This window comes from Penicillium macrosclerotiorum (assembly GCF_028827735.1).
Source record: "Penicillium macrosclerotiorum strain IBT 26536 chromosome Unknown utg000003l_segment0_segment0, whole genome shotgun sequence".
Classification (NCBI taxonomy): domain Eukaryota; kingdom Fungi; phylum Ascomycota; class Eurotiomycetes; order Eurotiales; family Aspergillaceae; genus Penicillium; species Penicillium macrosclerotiorum.
This window is the reverse complement of record NW_026643083.1, coordinates 160,609-183,107: the sequence shown is the minus strand read 5'-3', so window position 1 is coordinate 183,107 and position 22,499 is coordinate 160,609. Positions and strand designations below refer to the sequence as shown.

At 50.3% G+C, this 22,499-nt stretch overlaps 11 protein-coding genes across 11 annotated transcripts; 5 read left to right on the top strand and 6 right to left on the bottom strand.

Annotated features, from left to right (window-relative positions):
* Positions 1 to 165: 165 nt before the first annotated feature.
* cap2 (F-actin-capping protein subunit beta) lies at positions 166 to 1,189 on the top strand (the record flags this gene model as incomplete). The annotated part of the gene is made up of 3 exons (XM_057074683.1): positions 166 to 194; positions 344 to 723; positions 798 to 1,189. 3 exons carry the CDS (start codon positions 166 to 168, stop codon positions 1,187 to 1,189), a joined length of 801 nt encoding a protein of 266 aa, XP_056934188.1.
* A 381-nt stretch (positions 1,190 to 1,570) lies between these two features.
* N7462_002956 (mediator of RNA polymerase II transcription subunit 11) lies at positions 1,571 to 2,159 on the bottom strand (the record flags this gene model as incomplete). Its single annotated transcript, XM_057074682.1, has 2 exons — positions 1,571 to 2,008; positions 2,085 to 2,159. 2 exons carry the CDS (start codon positions 2,157 to 2,159, stop codon positions 1,571 to 1,573), a joined length of 513 nt encoding a protein of 170 aa, XP_056934187.1.
* A 311-nt stretch (positions 2,160 to 2,470) lies between these two features.
* Positions 2,471 to 2,797, top strand: N7462_002955 (uncharacterized protein; the record flags this gene model as incomplete). Its single annotated transcript, XM_057074681.1, has 1 exon — positions 2,471 to 2,797. One exon carries the CDS (start codon positions 2,471 to 2,473, stop codon positions 2,795 to 2,797), a length of 327 nt encoding a protein of 108 aa, XP_056934186.1.
* Positions 2,798 to 3,875: 1,078 nt separating this feature from the next.
* On the top strand, positions 3,876 to 5,994 carry N7462_002954 (WD repeat TAF5 family protein; the record flags this gene model as incomplete). The annotated part of the gene is made up of 3 exons (XM_057074680.1): positions 3,876 to 3,905; positions 4,064 to 4,878; positions 4,953 to 5,994. The coding sequence occupies 3 exons, from the start codon at positions 3,876 to 3,878 to the stop codon at positions 5,992 to 5,994; spliced, it is 1,887 nt and encodes a 628-aa protein (XP_056934185.1).
* Positions 5,995 to 6,860: 866 nt separating this feature from the next.
* On the bottom strand, positions 6,861 to 8,479 carry ppe1 (putative ribosomal protein/carboxylic ester hydrolase (Ppe1); the record flags this gene model as incomplete). Its single annotated transcript, XM_057074679.1, has 5 exons — positions 6,861 to 7,066; positions 7,138 to 7,391; positions 7,487 to 7,577; positions 7,642 to 8,177; positions 8,289 to 8,479. The coding sequence occupies 5 exons, from the start codon at positions 8,477 to 8,479 to the stop codon at positions 6,861 to 6,863; spliced, it is 1,278 nt and encodes a 425-aa protein (XP_056934184.1).
* An 812-nt stretch (positions 8,480 to 9,291) lies between these two features.
* Positions 9,292 to 10,101, top strand: N7462_002952 (uncharacterized protein; the record flags this gene model as incomplete). Its single annotated transcript, XM_057074678.1, has 1 exon — positions 9,292 to 10,101. One exon carries the CDS (start codon positions 9,292 to 9,294, stop codon positions 10,099 to 10,101), a length of 810 nt encoding a protein of 269 aa, XP_056934183.1.
* Positions 10,102 to 10,749: 648 nt separating this feature from the next.
* N7462_002951 (DUF2417 domain-containing alpha/beta hydrolase) lies at positions 10,750 to 12,407 on the top strand (the record flags this gene model as incomplete). The annotated part of the gene is made up of 2 exons (XM_057074677.1): positions 10,750 to 10,926; positions 10,980 to 12,407. The coding sequence occupies 2 exons, from the start codon at positions 10,750 to 10,752 to the stop codon at positions 12,405 to 12,407; spliced, it is 1,605 nt and encodes a 534-aa protein (XP_056934182.1).
* A 627-nt stretch (positions 12,408 to 13,034) lies between these two features.
* npl4 (nuclear protein localization protein 4) lies at positions 13,035 to 15,250 on the bottom strand (the record flags this gene model as incomplete). Its single annotated transcript, XM_057074676.1, has 4 exons — positions 13,035 to 13,316; positions 13,417 to 14,881; positions 14,946 to 15,076; positions 15,152 to 15,250. 4 exons carry the CDS (start codon positions 15,248 to 15,250, stop codon positions 13,035 to 13,037), a joined length of 1,977 nt encoding a protein of 658 aa, XP_056934181.1.
* A 680-nt stretch (positions 15,251 to 15,930) lies between these two features.
* On the bottom strand, positions 15,931 to 16,924 carry pst2 (putative NADH-quinone oxidoreductase Pst2; the record flags this gene model as incomplete). The annotated part of the gene is made up of 5 exons (XM_057074675.1): positions 15,931 to 16,026; positions 16,111 to 16,197; positions 16,258 to 16,654; positions 16,710 to 16,795; positions 16,898 to 16,924. 5 exons carry the CDS (start codon positions 16,922 to 16,924, stop codon positions 15,931 to 15,933), a joined length of 693 nt encoding a protein of 230 aa, XP_056934180.1.
* A 1,159-nt stretch (positions 16,925 to 18,083) lies between these two features.
* On the bottom strand, positions 18,084 to 18,848 carry yth1 (cleavage polyadenylation factor RNA-binding subunit YTH1; the record flags this gene model as incomplete). Its single annotated transcript, XM_057074674.1, has 1 exon — positions 18,084 to 18,848. The coding sequence occupies one exon, from the start codon at positions 18,846 to 18,848 to the stop codon at positions 18,084 to 18,086; it is 765 nt and encodes a 254-aa protein (XP_056934179.1).
* A 790-nt stretch (positions 18,849 to 19,638) lies between these two features.
* Positions 19,639 to 20,402, bottom strand: N7462_002947 (ketoreductase sphI; the record flags this gene model as incomplete). The annotated part of the gene is made up of 2 exons (XM_057074673.1): positions 19,639 to 20,108; positions 20,195 to 20,402. The coding sequence occupies 2 exons, from the start codon at positions 20,400 to 20,402 to the stop codon at positions 19,639 to 19,641; spliced, it is 678 nt and encodes a 225-aa protein (XP_056934178.1).
* Positions 20,403 to 22,499: the final 2,097 nt, after the last annotated feature.

The window sequence follows — 22,499 nt, the reverse complement described above, 5'->3', positions numbered from 1 at the left end:
CATGGGAGGCTATCGTCGGTGCCCATGCATGCCGGTATAGATGGTGTGACGTTCCTGCCACGCGCTTCCCGTAAGGATACACGCACCTCTCCACCCATCAACACAGGTACTCCTCCGCCCGGAGACCGCAACCCAGTATACACAAAGTCATCCCTCTTTTCCACCATGGCTGACGCACAATTCGATAGCGCACTGTATGTAACCAGACTCTCTCTTTACAGACGGTTCAAGACTGGGCCTCACTCTCGACCATACCGGCGAGGGCGTCAATGCAAACCCCTTCCGCAACCCCGCCTCTTCCCTGTGCATGGAGAACCCGCTGAGCTGACCACATCGTTTCTAGCGACCTTCTTCGTCGTTTGAACCCGCGAGACACCAAGTCTAACCTGCAGGCCATCACCTCAATTGTCCCCGACCTGACCGAAGACCTCCTCTCCTCCGTTGACCAGCCCCTGGAGGTTCGCCGCTGCCCGCAGACCAGTCGCGACTACCTGCTCTGTGACTACAACCGCGACGGCGACAGCTATAGATCACCATGGAGCAATGAATTCGACCCCCCGCTTGAGGATGGCACAATTCCCAGTGAGCGGGTGCGCAAGCTCGAGGTTGCGGCCAATGAGGCCTTCGATGTTTACCGTGAGCTCTACTACGAGGGGGGTGTCGGAAGCGTGTACTTCTGGGACTTGGACGATGGATTCGCTGGAGTAATTCTGCTAAAAAAGGGTACATTTTCTTTTGTGAAACTCTGCAGAAATTTGTCTCCAATTGCCATGCTGACTGTCGATTGCCTTTTCTAGGTGTGACCCCCGGCTCCCAGAGCTCCGGTGAATGGGACAGCATCCACGTTTTCGAGGCCACCGACCGGGCACGCATGTCCCACTACAAACTCACCAGCACGGTAATTCTCCACCTTGCCAACGAGAGCGATGCGCTAGGTGAGATGGACCTGAGCGGTAACATGACTCGCCAAGTGGAGGCCGATTTGCCCGTCGAGTCCGACGCAAGCCATATTGCTAATGTGGGCCGACTGGTTGAAGATATGGAATTGAAGATGCGTAATCTGTTACAAGAGGTCTACTTTGGCAAGGCTAAGGACGTTGTTGGCGAGCTTCGCAGTCTGGCTCCGCTCTCAGAGACAAACCGGGACCGGGCGGCGCAGCTGGAGATGATCAAGTCGATGCAGAAGTGATCTAATTCGTCTGATTGGATCAGTGGGACAGATTAAAAGAAAGGCTCTGGAGCCCCTGCTAGACAGTCTGTCGTTCTGGTTATTTCTTTTTTTGCATAGCTTTCTTTAGTTTTGTGCACATGCACGGACACTCAGTCCGTATACATATTAGTCAATTTTCAATTTTCAAGTTTCAAGACGTTCCGGGATTTGGAAACTTCAAGCATGTCAATCAAATCCTATTATTTGACATGGCATGCTGGTAATCTCTTTGCCAGCCAATTGCTAGCCAGGGTATCATTTTGCTAAAAAAAAAAAATCCAATCCCTTTCATCTCTACCTGGTCTCCATGAAATAAGCCAGGAGATTCCTCCAACAACAACACTTGCACAGTTCACCTCGTCAATCAACCTGCATGTTCTCTGGGTTGTAATCTGGGCTGACTGAGCTGCTTTGCCTAGAAGGTGCCTGCTCCAGTCGTTCCAAGAACACTTTAGTTTCTGCCCATAATTCTGCCTCTTTGTCTTTGCCAACTATATCTTTCCGACTGTTGAGCCAGCTGACGTCCAGGGGATTTGAAGCACCTGATGTAGGACCTGCGCCGGGAGTATCACTCATATGTGCAGCAGCTTCTGGACCAAGGCCCACCTCATCTATAGCATAGACCTGGCGTCGTAGCCGTACATCAATGGAGGATAGGAGTGCAAAGTATTGCTTGGTTGCTTCTTTGAACTGGGTCTTATGGGATTCCAGGGAAGCCTTCTCGCTGGAGGGGTCGGGGTTGGTGTTTGTGAGGGCTTGAATGGCGAGACCAGCCGAGTGTATCAATTTTGCAACATCCTGAACACGAGAAAATTGAACTTAGTGTCAACAATCCAAAGCTCTTCATCCTTCAGAGAATGTGGACATGCCATACCTGGTCAATGTCGTTTAATTGCTGGATGCGGTCCACAGAAGTGAAGGTCTGTGCAGGGGAAGCTTGATCGGCCATTGTGTTAATTGTCTAGAAAGAAGACACAGACAAATAGGAGTGAAGAGCGGAGATTCCTTCAACGCATGAACACTGTGTGCCGTGAAGCCTTGTTGTCGCATGAAGGGACCGGAGAATTGGAAGCTTGTATGTCACGTGGACCGGCGTGGAATCCGGGGGGCTTATTCAGCCCTTCCGCTCTGCGAATATCAAATTCATCCCGATCTCCAACCATCGTTCAGCTCCCTGCTTTCACGCCCATCTCTACCTGCTTTTTGCCATCGGCTTCTGTATTGTGTACTGTTCAAGCTCTTTCTGTCAGATCAATCGCCATGTCCGCCCCCGGCGGCGCCCCTAGCCCTGCGCCGCGGAGCGGCAGCATGGGACCAGGCGCGAGTGGTGGGATGCCTATGTCGTCTCAACAGCCCATGTCAGGCACACCAGTGCATCCAACACCTACTCCTGGCCCTCCTCCACCACAGAGTGGTGCTATGTCCCAGCAAAATCTAAATCAAATTGTGAGTGGACGCTCTTATATGCCGTATCTAGCTACTCTCCCATCGGCCCTTGGCACTACTGGTCTTGTATCTATGCCTCTGCTTCTCCTGTTTTTGAAAGGGTCTTTTTGTTTGTTGGGATGCAAAGTTATTCTGGGTTGATCCATTAATCGATTGATCAAATATTGAGCTGCTGTCTTGAAACCCGTGCTGTGGAGCATGAGCATATGCAATGACAGAGCCGGGGACAAGACACTAGCTACACTGCCCACTACTCAATACCCGCTACGTGAACTACAAGCACTATTTGCAGGTAAAGTGTGCAGCAGAAAATAAAGCGAGCGTGAGGCACTCTCTGGTTCCCAATCCGGCAGGCCTCACTTTCTCCGCGTGCTTCACATGTTCCAAACGTTGTTCCACGCTATTTCAAGTCAATCACTGCTCACTGAAAACCTGGAAACGTGACTGTTCTGCAATCATCCTACTTCACCTTTGCCTTAACCATCGCCCTTGAATACCATGCCCCCAAGGAACAGGAAGCGTGGGAGGGCTCGAGGCCGACTGGACGATGAGGATAAGGAGTTCACCCCTGGAGGTCAGCAAAAGAGGGCGTCGCCCAGGCGCCTTCCAAGACGGCAATCACAGGGAACAAGTGAAGGCGTGAGACCGGCGCCTGCTCCAGATGGGTACACCTCGGCCTCGCACTCTTCTCCAGCTTGGTCAGCCTTGAGAACCCCACAAGCCCCTGCAACCCCTTCAACAGCCCTCAGATCAGCCTTTACCATGCCTCGGGTCGCCTCGACAGTCTCTCGGTCAGCTCTCCAAAGCTCACCATCGCGACCAGAGAATGCGGGACGCAACCTCTCTATCGGTCGAGGCTGGCTGATCTCTGCTACTCGTGCTGCCACTCCCACTCCCCCAGCTAGGAACCAGGAACCAATGACACCCCCTTGTCAATCCCCTGTGAACCAGATGAAGCAGACCTCTCTCGGATCGCAACCTTCATCGCAGCTTGCGGGTTATTTAGTTAATACCCCCCGGGGATCTGAGATAGTCCGTTGATATTACTTTTTTGCATGACTGTTCTCCATGGTGCTCGTCCTGGCTAACACCTATCAAATGTGATTCTAGGTCATTGACTACTTAGCCAAGAAAGGCTACAGCCGCACGGAGGCCATGCTTCGTATGGAATCAGCAAACCAAGAGATCGATGGTCGCCCACTTCCTCCCCTCGGCGAAGATGCCCGCCCTAAATTCAGACAGGGCTTCGGTAAGTAGCAGTCGCCTGACTCGGTAGAATGACCTTGCCGCTGACCTTGAACTTCCAGATTTACTGAAAACATGGGTCGAAGAAAACCTGGACTTGTACAAGGTAAACACAATTACCTCACTCTTGTAGAACCAACTAATGCCGATCGTGCTGTATAGCCGGAGCTCCGTCGTGTTCTGTGGCCGCTTTTTGTCTATTCATTCATGAACATGGTGACATCTTTCTACCCCCAAGATGCGAAGCAATTTTTCGAATCCAATAAGAATATCTTTCTTCCAGAACACACAGACGACATTCGCGTTCTTGAGCCAATCAGCCTTCCAGAGCATGTGCAGGCTAACGACACTGCGAAGCTTTACCGCAACAACAAGTACCGGATCGTTTTGAGCAATCCCGCCTACACCAACCTCCTGCAGTTTCTTGAAAGTAAAGAAAGAGAAGGAGGCTCTGTCATGAATGCCATATTGAGCAGCTATTGTACTATTAAGACCATGGATCGAGCCGCCGATGATCGTTTCAGCTTTGCGGCCATGTTGGGACAAATTGGAGCCGGCCAGACTTTCCCCGCCGAAGATGAAGGTATCCCTGGCCACCACCCAGGCTCAGCTTACACGGGCGACAACCCCGCTATGGCAGGAACTCTTCCAAGGCTCAAGCTTGGCAAGCTACCGATGGAACAGGACTTGGAAGACGATGTGCGTGCCGAGCTCGCGGATGAGGATGCAAAGGACCCTCCAGGCCCAGGCCGTAATACACTCGTCCAGGAGTTTGAGCAAATGATCAAGAAAGAAGAGGATGACGAGGCACCTACCCGTGCTGATATCCCTTTCCCTCCATCCACGGCTCGCGATGTAGCCATTGAGATTATGAAGGTCAAGGAGAACAGGGACCGTTATAAGATCGAAGGTCGCACCGGTGGAGTTGGTCCTGGAGTCAGCGTGTGCATGTTTACTTTCCATAATACCTTCGATGGGTACGTTGCCTTGCTTGTTGCCTTACTCGCGGACTTTTTCCTTTCCTAGTTTTCTTATACTGACTGAGTAATAGGATCAATTGTCTTGATTTCTCAGACGACAATATGCTTGTGGCTGCTGGCTTTGCTCAATCCTACATTCGCGTATGGAGCTTGGACGGTAAGAACATCGAGGCGGCTTATCCGGATCTCGACGATATGGCACCGGCCAACTCCCGACGCCTCATCGGACACGCAGGGCCCGTCTATGCTGTCGCATTCCCGCCCTCTGCCTCTAAGGCCGAGAATATTGTCGGTGATGACTATGTCCCAACCAATGCTCGCTTCCTTCTTTCATCCTCTGCGGATAAAACTATCCGCTTGTGGTCCCTTGATACCTGGCAATGTCTGGTCGTCTATAAGGGTCATGATCGCCCCGTATGGGATCTGCGCTGGGGACCCTTTGGTCATTACTTCGTATCTGGAGGATCTGATCGTACTGCCCGACTCTGGGTTACTGACCATATCCGCCAGCAACGCATTTTCGCTGGCCATGACCAGGATGTGGACTGTGTTTGCTTCCACCCGAATTCCGCGTATGTCTTCACTGCGAGTTCCGATAAGACCGTCCGCATGTGGGCGGTGACTACTGGAAATGCCGTGCGAATGTTCACTGGACACACTGGTAATATCACCGCCATGGAATGCAGTCGTGATGGCAAGCTCTTGGCATCTGCCGACGATGCTGGTTCCATTTTCTTGTGGGATCTTGCCCCGGGTCGGCTGCTGAAGCGCATGCGAGGCCATGGAAAAGGTGGCATCTGGTCTCTTAGCTGGAGTGTTGAGTCGACTGTCCTTGTATCCGGCGGAGCTGACGGGACCGTGCGCATCTGGGATGTCGCGGGTCCTCAAGATGGAAGCCAGGGCCGCGTGATTGGTGAAGGGGGTGCTGGTACTAAGCTTGACTCGGGAAATCCCCCTGCGAGCACCGCAGGCCAAAGCAAGAAAAAGAAGGGCAAGGATGTTGTTGTCACCCCTGACCAGATCAGTGCTTTCCCAACCAAGAAAAGCCCTGTTTACAAGGTCAAATTCACTAATATGAACCTGGTTGTCGCTGGAGGTGCCTATCTTCCTTGAACTCCGAAACGTCATGATTTGCCGATCGTTCCATGCTCGATGGGCCATTTCCTCCTCATTTTCTCTGGCGCAAATACCCCGGCTTCCTCGGAATTTCTTTCCCCTTTATTTGCTTGTTTCATCATGACCACTTTTCGGCTCACCATTTCTTGCGGGATCTTGGTAGTTTCTGGGACTTTGAAGCTAATTCTCCCTGGTGTTATGGCATGCGGGTGGCGCGATTCACGTAGTTTCTTTTAGGGCCCTTAGCTGACCCTCATCCCTATTGGGACTCTCAATGCCTCTTTAGTTTTTATACGCCTGATCCTTCGTCCTGGCTGAATTTGCCGATGTCATAGGGCAATGTAAACTAGTTGACCTTTTTTGGATGACTCATGAGATGCTTTGGCTTTTGGATCGAGGCGCCTTTTGGCTAAGGTTGGTCATTCAAGACCGGGATCTTGCTCTATAGAGCTCAAAAAGCAAAAATATCTATTTTTCGGTGCAGCTGTCGCAACAAACGTACTTCATCGTAAATGCCAGTAGCTTCTAGATCTATGAAGTCTCGGATTCTGGGCCATAGCCGAGCTTCCGCGGGTGCTTTTCAGGAGGTAGAAATGTCATCTGAATCAATTCTTCGAGAAGAGTGAACTTGATATTTCATCAAAAATAGCGCATGAACAACTCTTGGGCCTGCGCCAAAACTTAGTTGTCGAAGCTTGGTGGGAATGCTTTCAGAGAAGGAGAGAAACGTCCCAGGTAGACAGACAGACAGACATTGTTTTGTCTCTGTGGTTTTACGTTCAATTAATTGAGACTAGGCAGGAGCTTTGCCGACCGCTTCTTTGCAAATACAAAATACAAGTCTCATTTATGGGCCTCGGAGGTTACTTCAATACTGGATCTTTACCAGAAGCCCCAGCACCCTTTTTCATTGCTGCCGCAGCTTGCATGTCAGCGACTTTTGGCGGCAACACCAAGGCACTACGGTCGTTGCGTCTATAGAAATCAGCCAATACCTGGGCGGTTTTGACTGGTTGGTCTTCCTGAACAAAGTGACCAGCTTCGGGGAAGACTTGGAGTTGATACTTTCCTGTTCCAGAAGTTGAATTAAATGAAATCCATATGTACCTAAGAAGTGGGATTGAGATCGAAAGCACGTACCTTGCATCTGACCGATCATCAACTCTTTATCCAATCGGTCTGTTCCTGCAAGGAGCAGAAGCTTACCGCCCCGGGAATCGAGGAATTTTCGACTTAGACCAATGAACCAGTTCTCCCAGAATGGCTTTGTTGCCGAGAGATTGGTACGCCATACCCAAGGACGGGCACTGTCAGCTGGTTGACTCTCTTCGTATAGTAAGGAAGGAACCGAGGCACGGGCGGAGATAGTGTTACGAATAGTGCGGGAGCGAGTACTACAGATGTTCCTTAGTATCTCTTTTACGGGCGAGACAGCCTCATGTCGGAAACTCAAGGTGCTCCAGGGTCTTGGAGAGAGGGAAACACATACTGCCACTCGATTCCAGATGCAAGCGATGGAAATCGGGTTGGTCGGGTTGAAAGATATTTCTCCATACTTTGGAGCGCATCCATTGCCGATCCTTTCACAACCAGTCAGACTAAATCGACATTGCATCTCAACGAGAACTGATCGGGTGAAACTACCTTCAACAACATCCAGCACCGCGTATGCTAACAGTTTAGACCCAAGCTCGCCTGTGTTGGCCACATCCGTAATGACTGCGCCGCCGAGGCTATGGCCCACCAACACAATGTCTGGGAGATGATCCCAGCCCATTTTGACTTGTGTTTGATGAAGCACGTAGACCAGGTCCCTGCTCAGGGTTTCAAGACCGAGGTCGAGTTCAAGATGGCTTTCCGCCTCAGCAACTGCAGCTGCCGCAGTGGAAGGGCTGGCTTGGTCGAACTTTTGCGATTTCCGGGTCATGGTAGTGCGCCCATGGCTTCTAGCATCTAGGGATAAGACGCCGGCCTTCGGGATAATTCTTCGGAGCTCCTTGGCACATGTTGCAAAAGAGAGACCGGATGAGCCAGCACCATGATGCATGACAAATAATGGACCCGTGTCTGTGGGTGGAGTTAGGTAAACATGGTGAATGATGATCATATCGTCAACTTCGTCGGGGAGGAAGAGTTCTTGGGCAAAGAAGTCCGTCCATGTCAATGTTTGCGATGATTGCCTAGGGTTGCTCGGTTAGCCTGGTCATTCAGCGAGATAGGTTTCTTCTTTATTTCGGCATCCAAAAAAGCCTTGCCCGCGCGCAAGAGAGCGCAGTGCAGGAGACACCCACCCAGAGCCCTTCCGAGCAAATAAATTCCGCGTTGGGGAGGGAACCAACGTCCCCGAGGACGACAGCGAGGAGGCCGACGAGCCATCCTCTTCCCGATGCTCTTCCGGAATGTCCATTGAGTCGAGAACGGGGGCCTCGGGTGGAAGCTTTTCCAACTTGGACTTGGCGAAGGACCTATGGAGCTCGCTCATGGGGAATCAATTGCGGGAGCGTACCCCCGCGGCAATTCAACGCGGGGTCACCAAGGCAACGGTATTGCAGGCCGTCCAATGTGGGCAATATTGACCCAATTGATCAGGCCGATATACCGATAGGAAAAGCGGAGAAGCTGGATAGTCCAGGAGCTCGTTGTGTATACATTGATGAACACCCCACGGCTTCACGTCACGTCGTTCCGCGGCCCCGCTGACTAAGACTGGGTTGGCCCTCAATCGTCGTTGGTCTGGTGCTTGACTGGCCCATCTTTGGGGCAGCTTAGAGTCAATGCATGCTTTAAGGAAAGAAATGAAACCAAATCAACCTGTAGGCCCTAGCGATTTTAGGTCCGATTGCCATTTGGGACGTCTTTGAGGATAGGCGGGCGGATGTGGTTGGATATCAATAAGATCGACTCACATCCAACCCCCCTAACAGAACCGATCTCGAACATGAGCACCCAAGCCGGAATATTGGGACCGATGAATGGGTGAATGGATGAGAGTTGAGATATAGCGAGGAGCTGGAGCAAGTCCGATGATCAAGATGAGCGTCTGGGAACACGGTTATTGTGAATGTAGTCCGTTACCAGCATCGATGGACAGATGGACAGCATACGATTTTCAAGCTGAAAAACTGCCTGTGGACAAAGTTGACGGCCGTGTGGATGGCACTTTCACCTCGCCGTCTCCAAAACATGCGCTCGCCATCCACTTTGCACTGTTTCCTCTTCACGTACTACTGTTTTTTCTCACCTCTCTCTCTCCCTCCTTGAACACCACCCAAAACACCCAAATCTTCTCTCGAAATGTCATCCTCTGTGATACTGACCGCGCAGTCCACCCAGTCACTTCTTGACTACCTCGCTGTCCCCCTCCCGTCGCTTCAATCGCACCCCGAGCAGGAATCATATGTCCCTCGAACTAATCGTGCCTGTCCTGACGACATTCAAAGGATTGTGGATTGGCCAGAATTCAGCTACCCAGCCATCCGTCGACGGTATGATGGGCTGTTGGGTACGACACAGATCTGTCCTGAAGAAATTCACCCTCTCGCCTTTCGTTCACTCCGCAACAAGGCTGTGTTGGACTTCACGGTCAACACGCTGATTGCAGATCGTGTTCGCACTGCCCTAGAGGCTGTATTTAAACAGCATCCTCGCGAGCTGATACGTAAGCGATTGGTTCCGATCACGATGGGAAGCGGGCATTTGGCATCTCCCATCAAGCCATACGAGGCCGACGTCGCATTCTACGAGCCCCACGATGAGAATGATCCCGACACCTACTTTCTCAACCCCAATCGAGCTCCTGGAGGCCTCAAGGTCTCTTGGAAATGGAAGTCCACCTGGCGAGCCTCGCAAAATGAGATGGAACGACGCTTCTACCTTCTCCATCTCTCCCGAGTCAACCTCTACATGCAGCTCTATGGAAGCAAGTATGGTTTCATTTTGACGGATAAGGAATTCGTGGCTATCAAGCGACTGGACAACATGGGCAACCTGGCTGTCTCGGAACCGATCCATTGGATCGATGGTGGAAACGATCGACCCTCGATCATTCTCGGCTTGTGGTATCTTGGGATGCTAGCAGCTGAAAAAAACTGGCGTTTGGAATGAATTTCGGGAAAGATGTTAGGTGGACAATGAAACGCCCGGATGGGAATGGGAAAGGGCAAGTCAGATGGTTCAGACGCGTCAATGTATCAAAGCAGCCAAGAGAGCGTCGAACTGTACCGGGACAGAACATTCAAGACAGCATAGTCAATTAACCAATGCAAATGCGTTGATTGATGGGAACCTCAGACTCAGTCCGAGCATGATATCGATGGCCCTTTCAACCCTAAACTAGCCCCCTCGCTGTACGAAACTAACGAAATTAATGTCGTTACCAGGGACTGACAAAGTAGCCATAAAAGTTCAGTAAAATGCATTCCCAACCCTTTAAGCCCCATATCTCGATTCAATCACACCAATGCTCTGTTCATAACAGAGCCTGCATTGGTTTTAGATATGGCTGGCTTAGCCAATGATTCTTTGAAATTGCATATACGATATCCAATACTGTACGAACGGCACGAACCCATGGATTAGTGCTTGGGGGAAAGTCAAGGTTGCGGAATGTATGACGTCAGATGTTCCTATCTTATCACGGGGCCATGGCATCTACGGAGTACATCAAATGAATGGCCATCACCTCCCCCGAACCTTCACTTACAGAAGGACTGATGCTATTTTTCGAGTGAACTTGTCGATTGTGGCTTGAAAATGGTGTCTTTTTGGGCTCATAAAAAAGGCAACTCCGACAACCCAGAAGACTCCACGCGCCGTCCCGATGACGAGCCCAGGAACCCTGCCGATCAGGCATACGAGGAACCCACGGAGCACACCAGGCTTCTACCTCAACACAATGATCATGGATATTTAAGCCCAGATGATCCAGCTGTAAGGCCTCAAATGGAGGCTGCTAAGCCTGAACAAACTAACAAGCAAATTAGGTCTCTCCGTACAATCTATGGAGCGTGCGGGCACTCCGCGCTCTGTCTCTCTTTGCCCTGGCGGCCACCTTCGTATGGTGGACGTTCCTGCTGGTCTCAATCTTCGTCAGCCCACCCTTGATGCATCCTCGGGGCTCGGGCTTCTTTGCTTTCTCATATACCACCTTGGCCACGGGGTCCCTGGTGCTCGGACTGCTGTTTTTCACTGTGCCATCGAAGCCGATGAATGTTCTGGGATTCATTCTTGCACTTCTACTTCTGGTTGATATGTGCATCGTTGTGGCTGTGCCGGAAATTCGCATCGAGGAGAGCTGGGTTGGCATTGCTTCGGTTGTCTGGGTCGTGGTCGTTTCCCTGTACCAAATGCTTCAGAACCGAGCAGTCACGCGAGGAAAGCGTGAAGAGGAAGAGAGGCTGACAGGCCGTGAAGAGACACGTCGCTCGTTGCGGGAATGGCTCGCAGTACTCATCGAGGTCTTTGTCCTGGCCGTCATGGCCGTCGTTGCTCTCCTTTTCACTGCGACCCTAATCCTCCGCGCTCGTGATGCGTCACTCAAGCCGCCTGGGCAGCGTTATGAAGTCCATGGAAAGACATATTCCGTTCACCTAGCATGCGTTGGCAACCATTCTTCAGATATCTCAAACATGCCCACGATTCTGGTTGAAGGCGATTACGGCCCCGTTGAACATTCTTTGCAGCCATTTATTGACGATGCATACCGTGCGGGTATCATCAGCCGATATTGTTACTGGGATCGACCGGGGTTCGGGTGGTCTGACAATGCCCCCTCGCCGCATTCTGTGGGAATGGCAACAGACGTATTATCGGAGGCCCTGGCTTTAGCCGGGGAGACCGGACCTTGGGTGGTTGTCTCTGCAGGCGTTGGTAGTCTCTATTCACGGCTGTTTGCCAGTCGACATCTTCTTGAAGTGAGCGGCATCTTCCTTATTGACCCACTCCATGAGGCCTATCTGGATGATATTGGTCGACCAGGCCGGGGCTTCAAACTGTGGCTCCGTGGTATCGTTTCGCCGTTAGGACTGGACCGCCTTGCTGGGGCTCTTTTCCGGGGACGGACTCGAGAGGACCGAGTCATTGGGCGCTCGGCTTATCAGACTGGCAAGTTCATCAAAGCTAAATTGCAGGAAAGTCTGGTGGCAGTCACAATGACGGCCGCAGAAGTCCAATCTGCTCGCCACATCCAGATGGGCCAAACACCCCTCGTCGTGGTCAGTTCTGGTCGTGAAATGCAGCGAGACAAGAACTGGGCGAAGCGACAGGAGGACCTGTCCCATATTACCAATAATCTGCTTGCATGGGATGTTGTGCACGGCGCTCCCCATGAAGTGTGGACTGACGGAGAGGGACGGCAAGTGTTGGAAAGTCGGTTGAGAGATATTGTGAAGGAAAGCCAGGTCGCTCGATAGGAAAGAGAAGCAAAGAGTTTTCGGAGTAATTTGTCTCTTTTGAGGTTGAAAGTACGGTGTTCTCCCGCTTTTTTATACCTAAATGGCGGAGTAAGTATACGAATACCCTGCTAATTTTCACGGGGAGCATCGCGAGTTATACAATGATTCTCATGTCTCGGTGGTATATGATAGGGAGACTGTCATAATTTGGGTTCATTCCTTGTATTTACTTTACGCGGTTTCAGTAAATGCGATCATGAATGCACATGACCACGACGCCCGCTCTATGTATCAGATCCTGAAAGTCATATCGCTATGCCATATCTGCCGAGGACTTGTAGAATCTCAGTTCGGCGCAAGCAAGATTTTTTTGATGCATTGGATAAGCAGTCGAGAGAAAACCACCATAGCTGAAATTCGTGTCGCTCTTTCCTCCCGTCCACCACCGGACTCATTACCATCCAATCCACTCTCCTGCACCATGAAAGGTCCAGCCTTGGATACACATCCACATGATATCCGAGAGAAAAGTGCAACTTAACCAGCCCCTATCAGGTTGTCGCCAGCGGTAAATGCGATATGAGCCGAGGACCGAGTCGAATAAAGATTTGAATATGAACCGAACGGGATAACTTATTAAACTGGTCACTCTAGACTAGTTCCCTTGAACCTCTTAGCAAGCTGTTCGCCGTCGGACTTAGGAGACACAGAACGGGGTAGTTGGGAAGCGGGTGAAAGCCGCTGCTTCCCTGGTTGGGAAGCCGAGCGGGACGCCTCGGCCGTGGTGGGCCAAGGGCGTTTAGGGGGGCGCTCACCACTCTCCTGAAGAATTGTCATCAAGGTTGCCCAGCCCGAGGTATTCAATAACTGCATCCCGTCGGCTGGAGCATGGGTCGTAGCGACTCGGCATAGTAGTGCTTCCTCGTCCTGTTGTTCAGGTGCGATTAGTACCACTTATGAACCTTTGTTGGAATGCCGGAAAACAAAGGTGAGAGTCAAGAAGGAAGAATCAATGAGACCAACTGACCTTGTTAAACGTGGAAAGTCCATGTAAGAAGCATAATAGATGGAAGTCAGATATGCCTTGGATAGCCTTGTCAGGGTCTCCATGTGACATGAGTTTCTGAGCCACATGTCGCAATTCTTGGCTCTCGCCGATGACCTCTCGGTTCTCGATTGGAAAGCGGCTGTTGGTAAAGAGAGGTGATGACTCGGTTGGAAATCCATGGGTGAGGGTCACAAGCAGGAAATCTACAGGAAAACTTGGCTTGGCATTCTCTTGTACACTGGCGCCATACTCGTTGATTCGCCGGAAGAACACCTCGGGGATATAACGTGTCTTGCTGCCCAGGTCATCATCTTCTTCAGATTGGACAAGCATGACAGAAGGCTCTGCAGAGGGTTCAATGATGTCGGCCCGAACCATCTCCACCGCCGATACTGTCGCCTGGTACGAGCTCACAGCGATGGCACCGGTGTCGTCTCCGCTGAGGACACACGTAACAAAATCAGAGCCAAACCGTCCTGTGCGACTCCATTTTGTCGCCTTGGGGTATTGGGCCTGTAGCCGCGATGCGAACGCGATTTCAAGGGACGAGAGATAGTATGAATCAATATGACGCTTGCACACAACCGAGCCATCCCCTCGACCCGCGTCAAGTAAGTCTGTGAAAATGACCCCAACCTTTTGGAGGCCACATAAATGGGCGACTTGGTCCACATCCTCCTCGTTCTGCCAATCATGGAGGGTCACCCCATCCACTTCGCCAACTTGAGGGGGCTCGTAGATTGCCTGTACGACAGCCTTGACTCCTAGTGGCACCTCGGTATATTCCTCATATGTCCCGTACAGAAATCCGAGCCGCTGCGCACCCGACTTCCGCCAAAAGTCCAGCAGAGAGTTGATCAAATCGGGTGAGGAGAATTCCACATGGTCGACCATACGATATTCTTGGGGTTGCAAACTGATTGCGCTAGGCTGACATTTGGTGCAAATTCCTTCCGGCCACTGGGGGTGCCCCGATGGGCAATCACGCCTTACTCGGTAAAAAGGCTCACTGAGCGGGGGCATGAAAGAGCTCCCCATCTCGGGTTTGTTCGTAGCAGCATTGATTTTCCGTAAGTATGAGTGAAACGAGAGGTGCTTGATCTTCTTTTCCGATAGATATTTCGCATCATAAGGTTCTAGCGGCATGCAATAGTCACACATGCCGCGCGGGCCATGCTTGCACATCCTCTGGTCCTTGTTGCGCTTGATTTTGCCATCTTTCTGGTCGAGCAGATCGTCAGTGCGGGACTGCTGTACTACATCCCATGGGTTTTTTATGTTGAGTGAGTGTGAGGTAGGCTGCGGGCGGAGAGGAACGGTCTGCTGTTGGGGCACCGAGGTACCATTCAATCGACGCTCGGTAGGAGTAGACGTGGTACCGTTGGAGGGGCCATTTTGGGCAGTTGTTTGTTCCTTGTAGCCGATGAATAGCTTGTCACCATGTCTTGAGGACCCCACTGATTAGCTGTGTCTCAATGAGAACATGGATTTCCTCTCAAAACACCTACTTGAGGCCCACTTGCGTGATAGCCACCCCTGCCAAAGCTTGAAGTGCTCTCTCTTCCCCGCCAGTGCCTATTGGTCTGTTGGACAAGGTGATGGATGTCGGATCAACCGTTGAAGGCAAGTGTTCCTGGATCTAGAATAACACTTGAGTGAGATTGGAGAAACAACCGAGCATGATGCCCTTTCACAGCCTAGTTCGGGCAATTACCTTCTGTTGGAGTGACGGGAAGTCGTCTTGAGGGCTGACGGTGAACCGGAACTGCCCATTCCGACTCTCAAACCGCAGAAGAATCGGGCGGGTGGCCATGATGAGAGGTGTGGTCTCAAAAATGAAGGGAAAGGGAGGATATGACGTGTCTTCGGTCTTCTTAAATATATGACTGGACACACATGACGCAAAGAAAGGAAAGAGGCATCAAAGCTTCGAAGCTCCCGCACGTCACGTCACAGCCCACGGGCGGTACCGTTACGTTATAACATGTTATTCACGTGATCCACACATCTTTCGGTGTCATACATGTAATACCATAACAATAACTAATTAGTGATACAACATCGAGCAGAGAATCCAGAACGTTCTACCGATAAAGATAAAGGGACAAACTGAAGCTCATCATGTTTTTGAAAAGAGAAGAAAGGACATACTAGAGGAGAACATGTTGTTACTGTTGTCATAAACTAACGATTACATGCTTGCTGGTGCTCGTACTGGCCTTCGTCAAAAACCAAGTAAAAGAATACTTTCTACATTGGAAAACAACGGAGCCACCGTCATATTTTTGAGAGCAGACAATAGAGGCTTTTGACGAGAAACTATGTGTTTGACATCACTTGCTTTGATTTAAAGCTACTCTAAGTCAGAGAAGAAGGTCATGGATCCATATCATAATCAAGCAGAAACGCCCTGAGAACGCCCCAGGAAGCACAAAAGGATTAAAAAAAAAAGAAGTCAAAGCAGTCTATACCAACGAGGCACGTTATATTCATTTACTGAATGGTGCACTTCTTGGGCAAACCGCAGGGTCCTCCTTCGCTATCCTTTTCCTTTGCTGCTTCCCGGTTGCCCTTCTGCTGTTGGGCTGGCTGTGCATTCTTAGTCGCAGCCGCGCCAGAAGCAGGAGCCGAGTTCTCGGGCTTGGTCTCGGCACTACCATGTAGTCAATTGACCTTGGCAACGGTCTCGTAGAAGGCCTTGCCCTGGGCCTCGGCAATCTGAAGCTCGAGAGCGGTAGGCTGGCGAGAACCGTCGGCACCCTAAAAGCAGGGGAGGTCAGCAAGTGTCACAGAGAATGAAAGGGACCTGGGTAAGCTTACGGCGAAGGTACCAGCACCCCAGGCGCTGCCACCGTGGATCTCATCTAAGTTGGAGAGGAGGGCGAAGGTGGTCTTGTAACCGAGAGGGACGTAGATGAAGCCGTGGTGGGTGAGGGTGCTCATAGAGGCAATGGCGGTCGACTCCTGGCCACCGCCGAGAGTACCAGAGGAGACGAAGAGACCGGCGTACTTGCCCCAGTAGCCACCGGAGGCCCAGATGCCGCCAGTCTTATCCCAGAAGGTCTTCCATTGCGCAGGGAAGTTACCGTAGCGAGTGGGGATACCGAACAGGACGGCGTCGTACTCCAGCAGGTCGGTGGGCTCGGCAATGGGGTAGCTGGACTTGGGTGGGGCGTGCATCTTAGCAAGGACATCCTCGGAGAGAGTCTCAGCAATCCTGAATTTCTTGTTAGCTTTTGACAGCGCAAGAAATTGATGAGGGGGTGTCCTACTGGAAGATAGTGGCCTCACCACCAGCAGCCTCAATGCCCTTCTTCTCTGCCTCGGCCAGCTTCTGGATGTGACCGTAGAGCGAGTACTGTTCAGTCGCCAATGTCAGTGGGCAATGTCAATGCGGTGGATTGGAGATCCTGGTCGGAAAGGACATGAATAACATAAATAATTTGCAAGAGATACGTACGAAGACAATAGCAATCTTAGGAGCCATGATGTATGATTTGAGGGGGGGACGAGTGAAGTAAAGATAGGAAAGGATGGAGAATGAAGGGGGGGAGGGGAAGGTTAAATAGGTTAAGGTCTGTCTGGACCCCACCTGCGACAGAAGCGGTACAATGGTACCATCGCCCAGGAGCTGGTCAAACCGAGAGGTCGATTAGCAAAGCATAGCAAAGCATCGCAAAGCAGAGCAACGTAGAGCCAAAGCTTCAACCAGGCCCCTCAGTCTCGCACTATCAGTCATCGATGACAGAGCAACGGCGGGCGATCATTGGTGGCGCGGGACCCACTCGGGTTTACACGGATTTACTTGCTCCTCGTTCCGTTTAGTCGAGTCTGACCGATCTCTGACAAATGGGCGCGGCCGCCAAGATTCCATTTTGTTTCCTACGTCCCCCCAAAATGCAGGTCAGATTGCCAACTCGAGCTAGCCCTGGCAAGAAACGGCGAAGAGCATTTGGCGAAATTTAATGGGTTCGAGGTAAAAGTGCGGAATATAGGAAGCTGAACTGCTCCATGGGTTTAAACGCCAGAGTTCAATGGCTCTTCGTGATGTCATGGACTTTCATTATATGTATGATGTATGATGGCCGAACAGTCTCTATCATTTTGGCTTTGGACCGTCGGTATCGAAGACCTTGAACGCACGGTAAGGGTCAACCCAATCTAGGAACGGCCCAGAAACGGAGGGTGGAGTGGTAGTTATGCAGGGTTTGGCCAATTGATTTATGGGTGGCTGAGACTTGGGTCCCGAATCGTGTTTATAGTGGGACAATAATGAGGTGGGCTTCACACCGCAGGTTGAGGATTTCAATAATACGGTCGAGGGAGGCACGGAGAAGCTAGATCTCTGAGATATAGTAATGGCCCTTTTTTCTCTTCTCTTTTCTATTTTTAGTCATATTTTACATAGCTCTCGGTAGGTGCTGTATACGTATCGGGGTAAATTATCACTGGGTATCTTTTGAGATCAGCCTCGTCAGGACCGTCAACACAGGGGGAAAAAAGCAATTGACAATTCAATGCTCTCGCTTCAGATCAAACAAACAAACAAACAAAAAAGGCCAGAATAGAGAAACAGGGGAAGGAGAGTGGAAGACTAAACCCTTGCCGCTGATGAAAATGCAAGACCCTTCCTTCGCGGGCATAAGCTAACCCCTGCCACGCCCGCGATAGCGGCCCCGCATGAATCCCCCTCCACGGCCACGCTCACTCCGCCATTCGCGTTCCCGCTCCTTCTCCCGTTCTTGCTCTTCCCGGATTAGAGCTCGCTCATGCTCCAGCTCCTCCTCGGTCTTTTCAGTCCGGATCGTCGGTCGTGGGAGGTTTTCGGTCCATCGGGGATGAGCATTTGCGCATGCCTTGCCGTCCGGGCAGAATCCGGCCAAGTAGAACATGCAGAGTCGACGACGAACATGGCGCTTGGCGCACAGTGAGCCCAACTCACAAAACCCGCGGTCGTAGTGCTCGCACGGGGGAAGGCGAGCCTCTTCACGAACATGTTGGTAGAGACAATCATCACCATTGGGGCAGTATCCGGATCGAGAGAAAGATTGACATTCCGGCATGCGACGCAGGTTGTACTCGTGGAGGTATTCGCACTTCAGCCCCTTCTTGCACAGACCCTTGAGAAAATGCTTGCAGACTAATGATCCGTGTGTGGTGGACGGGGCCAACCCGGAGGCTGTGGTGGTGGACGTGGTGACACGAGAAGGGGTTGGGTGCCGGTCTGGGCAGGCAGGTCCTAGAGGGCAATGGCCTTCACTGTAGGCCTTACACACCGGAACATCGCTGGCAAGACCAAAACCGAAGCTTTTGCGCAGAAACGGAGAGAAGGAAAAGTCGTTGTAGCTCGGGTCTCGAGTAGGCTCGGCGGAAAGGATGCGTGAGGCGGTGCTCTGGACATCAGCGGCCATGGTGGGCTTGGATATTGTGAAGGAAGCTTCGTGTGCTCGGGCAAGGGTCGAAGGTTGAATGAAGCTTGAAGCTTCAAAGATGGAAGTAGCCTAACCTCCTAGTGAGGGTGGGCACGATAGAGAATCCAATTGTCACAGGGAAGTGTGAAGAAGCCTCGCAGATGGGCTCTCGAATCAAGAAGGGACCAGTCGCAAGATAGGGTGTTGGAAGCAGAGGGTTGATCGAGAAACCTTTCGCAGCGCGGTGAGCCTTCTTTCATCACAACGCCGGATTGTATGCCTTACAAATCAGGAGTGAACAGGCATGTTTGCAGTGTTTGCACATGACCCATGGATTTCATTCACTGGATCTTTCCACAAGGCGCCATCAGCTTCCTGGATTGCCCTTTTGGTGGCAACATGGATCGGCCTGACGGGTAGTCAGAAGTGCCGGAAGTGCGTTTATTCACCTCCAATTTAGGGAAGCCTCAGACTGACTGAAGTCTAGAACACTCTGCTGTCTCACGGCCGAGGGGTGAGTGATTATAGCAAGATTAGATCACCCGTAACCCACTTTCTTCTCCTGATGAGTACAGAGCTGTCGGGATATACCAAGGTCTTATCTCGATCAAAATAGAGCAGTGTCACTGATGTGACTTGAAATTTTCGCTGGCATCCTATTTTTATTGTGGATCTATGCTACGGAGGTTCTAAGAATGCCCAAGTGCTGGTCCATCACCTCGTGTACCATCGCTTCCAGAGAACGCCACTGGATGCCAAGCTCTTTTTCGGCTTCACGAGTGTCGGTTGGCTAGGAGACACCATCGATTTCTATTGCAATCTTGGCCCCGACAGTTGAATACTCCCTTTGTACAACTTCACCCACTTCTTTCCATGTTGCTTTCTTTCCCGAATTGAGGTATCTTGTACCATCGAGAACATTAGGGTCCAAGGCTTTGATATGGACCTCGGCCACGTCCTGGATGTGCACACCTGTGATGGATCGAGCCGGTACACCGTTCATAATGGTGCTCCAAAGGCCGCCATTGGACGAACGCTTGACCTCTTCAGCAGATTCCTGCACTAGGTTGTGTCCATACACGTATGAGGGGTGGATGGATACTAAAGAATAATGTGGCTTGGCTGTATCTCTGAATTCCCAAGGCGCCTCGTTGACAAGTAATTTGGAAGCTGTGTAGAGTCTCATGGGTGCTGCAATGGGATAATTACGGTCAACAAAATTAGCGCTTTGATTGACGCTAAAGTCCCAGTCGTTATCCTCTGGAAATCTGTTAGTATTCCAAGATTCATGATCAGGGTGTCATATAGATAGCAGAGCTGCATGATGTTCAATATTCTATGCATACCTCGGATTATGTCGCCATCAGGTAGGCCACCGAGTGGAAATAACGCCCCAATAGATGATGTGACCACAATTTTCTTTATGCTGGACACCCGAGTGACCTCTTTGAGAACCGCAGTTGTTTCCTTCACCGCTGGAAGGAAATAATCGTTCTTGTCTATGCCACGAGGAAGGGGGGATGCAAGATCTAAGACGTAACCCATGCCATCCATATGAGCGTGTAAGCCGGACTCATCAATCAGATTCGGAATTGTTGTATATTCAACGCGCTGGCTGTATGGCGCCAGCAAAGATCGCAGTTTGTCTGACGGCTCTCGAACAGAGATACGGACTCGATACCCAAGCCTTCAAGGCGGCCACGGCAACGGCGCTGCCGATGAAGCCTGTCGCACCGGTGATAAATATCAATTCTCCACGTCATCTGTGGGTGACGATGAAAGTCTTTTCATAATCGAATTTGATCAGTTGCTTGAATATTTACAAACATATATATATATGTGAGAATGTATTCATTATTCAAGGTTTGATTAACTAACGTAATTCACTAACGTATTCTACAAGCGAGCTGCGCACCCCATCACCTACTACTTTTTGAAAACACTATTTTTCCACCACAACACTAGATGTTTGATTCAACTCTCTAGCATTACATTGATTAATTTTATGACCTATATAACACATCCAGAACACCGAGAAGCACGCCTAGTAGTAGGCTCAGCGCCTATAGTAGGCTGTTGAGCAAGCTCTGTAGCATCGTTTTGAACAGCTTCAACACACGCTAGCAACGTTGTATCTATAGATATAGATTTGCCGACCGTCAAGCTTTGATGCCTAGATATCTGCTGTTTAGACTGTGTGCGCTTTTGATGCTTCTTTTCGATTATATGTCCTAAATCCCTATTCTCTTGCGCTAGAAGCGCTCCGCTGTGTATCGCTAATTAGCACCCTTTGATTAATTGATCTAGCGCACACTCAATAGGGCTTCCTGGCGACTGTGAGCACTTGCGTAGTAGAGCTTTTATAGATGAAGCTTGTTTGTTAAGCGGCTTGATCGTATAAGGAGTAGTAAGCACGAAGGCGCTAGATCTACTACTAGGTCTACTACTAGTAGGAGGAGGAGGAGGTGTTGGCGTTCGAAGCGAAATATTAAGCTTTGATAGGACTCGGTCGGCATCGAGCGGTACTAGGCCTGCGCTGGTAAAGCTTGATTGAATCGTGCTAGGGCGTAGGATTCTAGGAAGTCGAGCTTATCGATATAGTTATATCCTGGGCGAGCTTGCGCCTCGATTAAACGACTGTATGAACGCTTTAATATAGCAAAGTACCCGATATCGAGAGGCTGTAGACGATCCGACGAATGCGGTAGCATATAGACTAGCATAATTTTGTTTTGCTAGCAGATATGATTAAATTCTAATGTTAGATGACTACTATAACTATAATATGAGTATTACAAATCGTAGCATTACCAATCCAAATAGTGATGATAATAACAAAAAAGAAATAACGCGAGATAATGTTGACAAATAAATCTGTGTTCCACCATATTGACGAGATAAGCAGTCTTTTCCAGGACGATGTTGAACAGAGCCGTAACTCAAGGAGTACCTCCATCCAATCCCCGGACAAGGATGCTCGGAGAATGCCGAACCAAGCAGGAGCCTCGATACAAGGATAATATAAGGTGATTATATCTAGTAATTGCTTCAATATTTAGACTGGACGTTCTTCCAATTAGCATACAGACGTAAAGGGTGATATGGTGATCATGAAAGTATGGATGTCCCGGGATTGGTAATCGTAAACCACATGAATCACGGTAGCCAATAATAACACTTGTAAGCATGTGACAATTACACTCCAGGGTAGCGGCAGGAAATATTAATAGAGATTCCATTTAGCTGACCTAGTTAAATCCCTAATAATATCCTTCAAGTAGGACTGAAATTCTGAAACAACCAATATTGTAAGTTATTCCTTCTCCAATCTTTATATAGCACGTATATTTCGGCGGCGGAAATTAGCTCGGCGTGTTCTGAAGTGATCAAGAAGCAAGTAATTTGTGACAAATAATTTTTGTTGAACTGATCCCCAAAGTCTCTGGATAATGATAGATGGAAGAGAGAGAGAGGGGGGGGAGAGAGAAGTTCCATAGTTGGATAGTTTTATCAATCAAAATAAGCACCAAATCCTTGGGCAGGATCAGGATGCACAATTCTATGGACTGGTCAATGTCCTGTTGAGACAGATCACTACATTAGCTGCGGTAAAAAGCAGGATGGAGGCAGTGGAGGACATGAATAAAAATC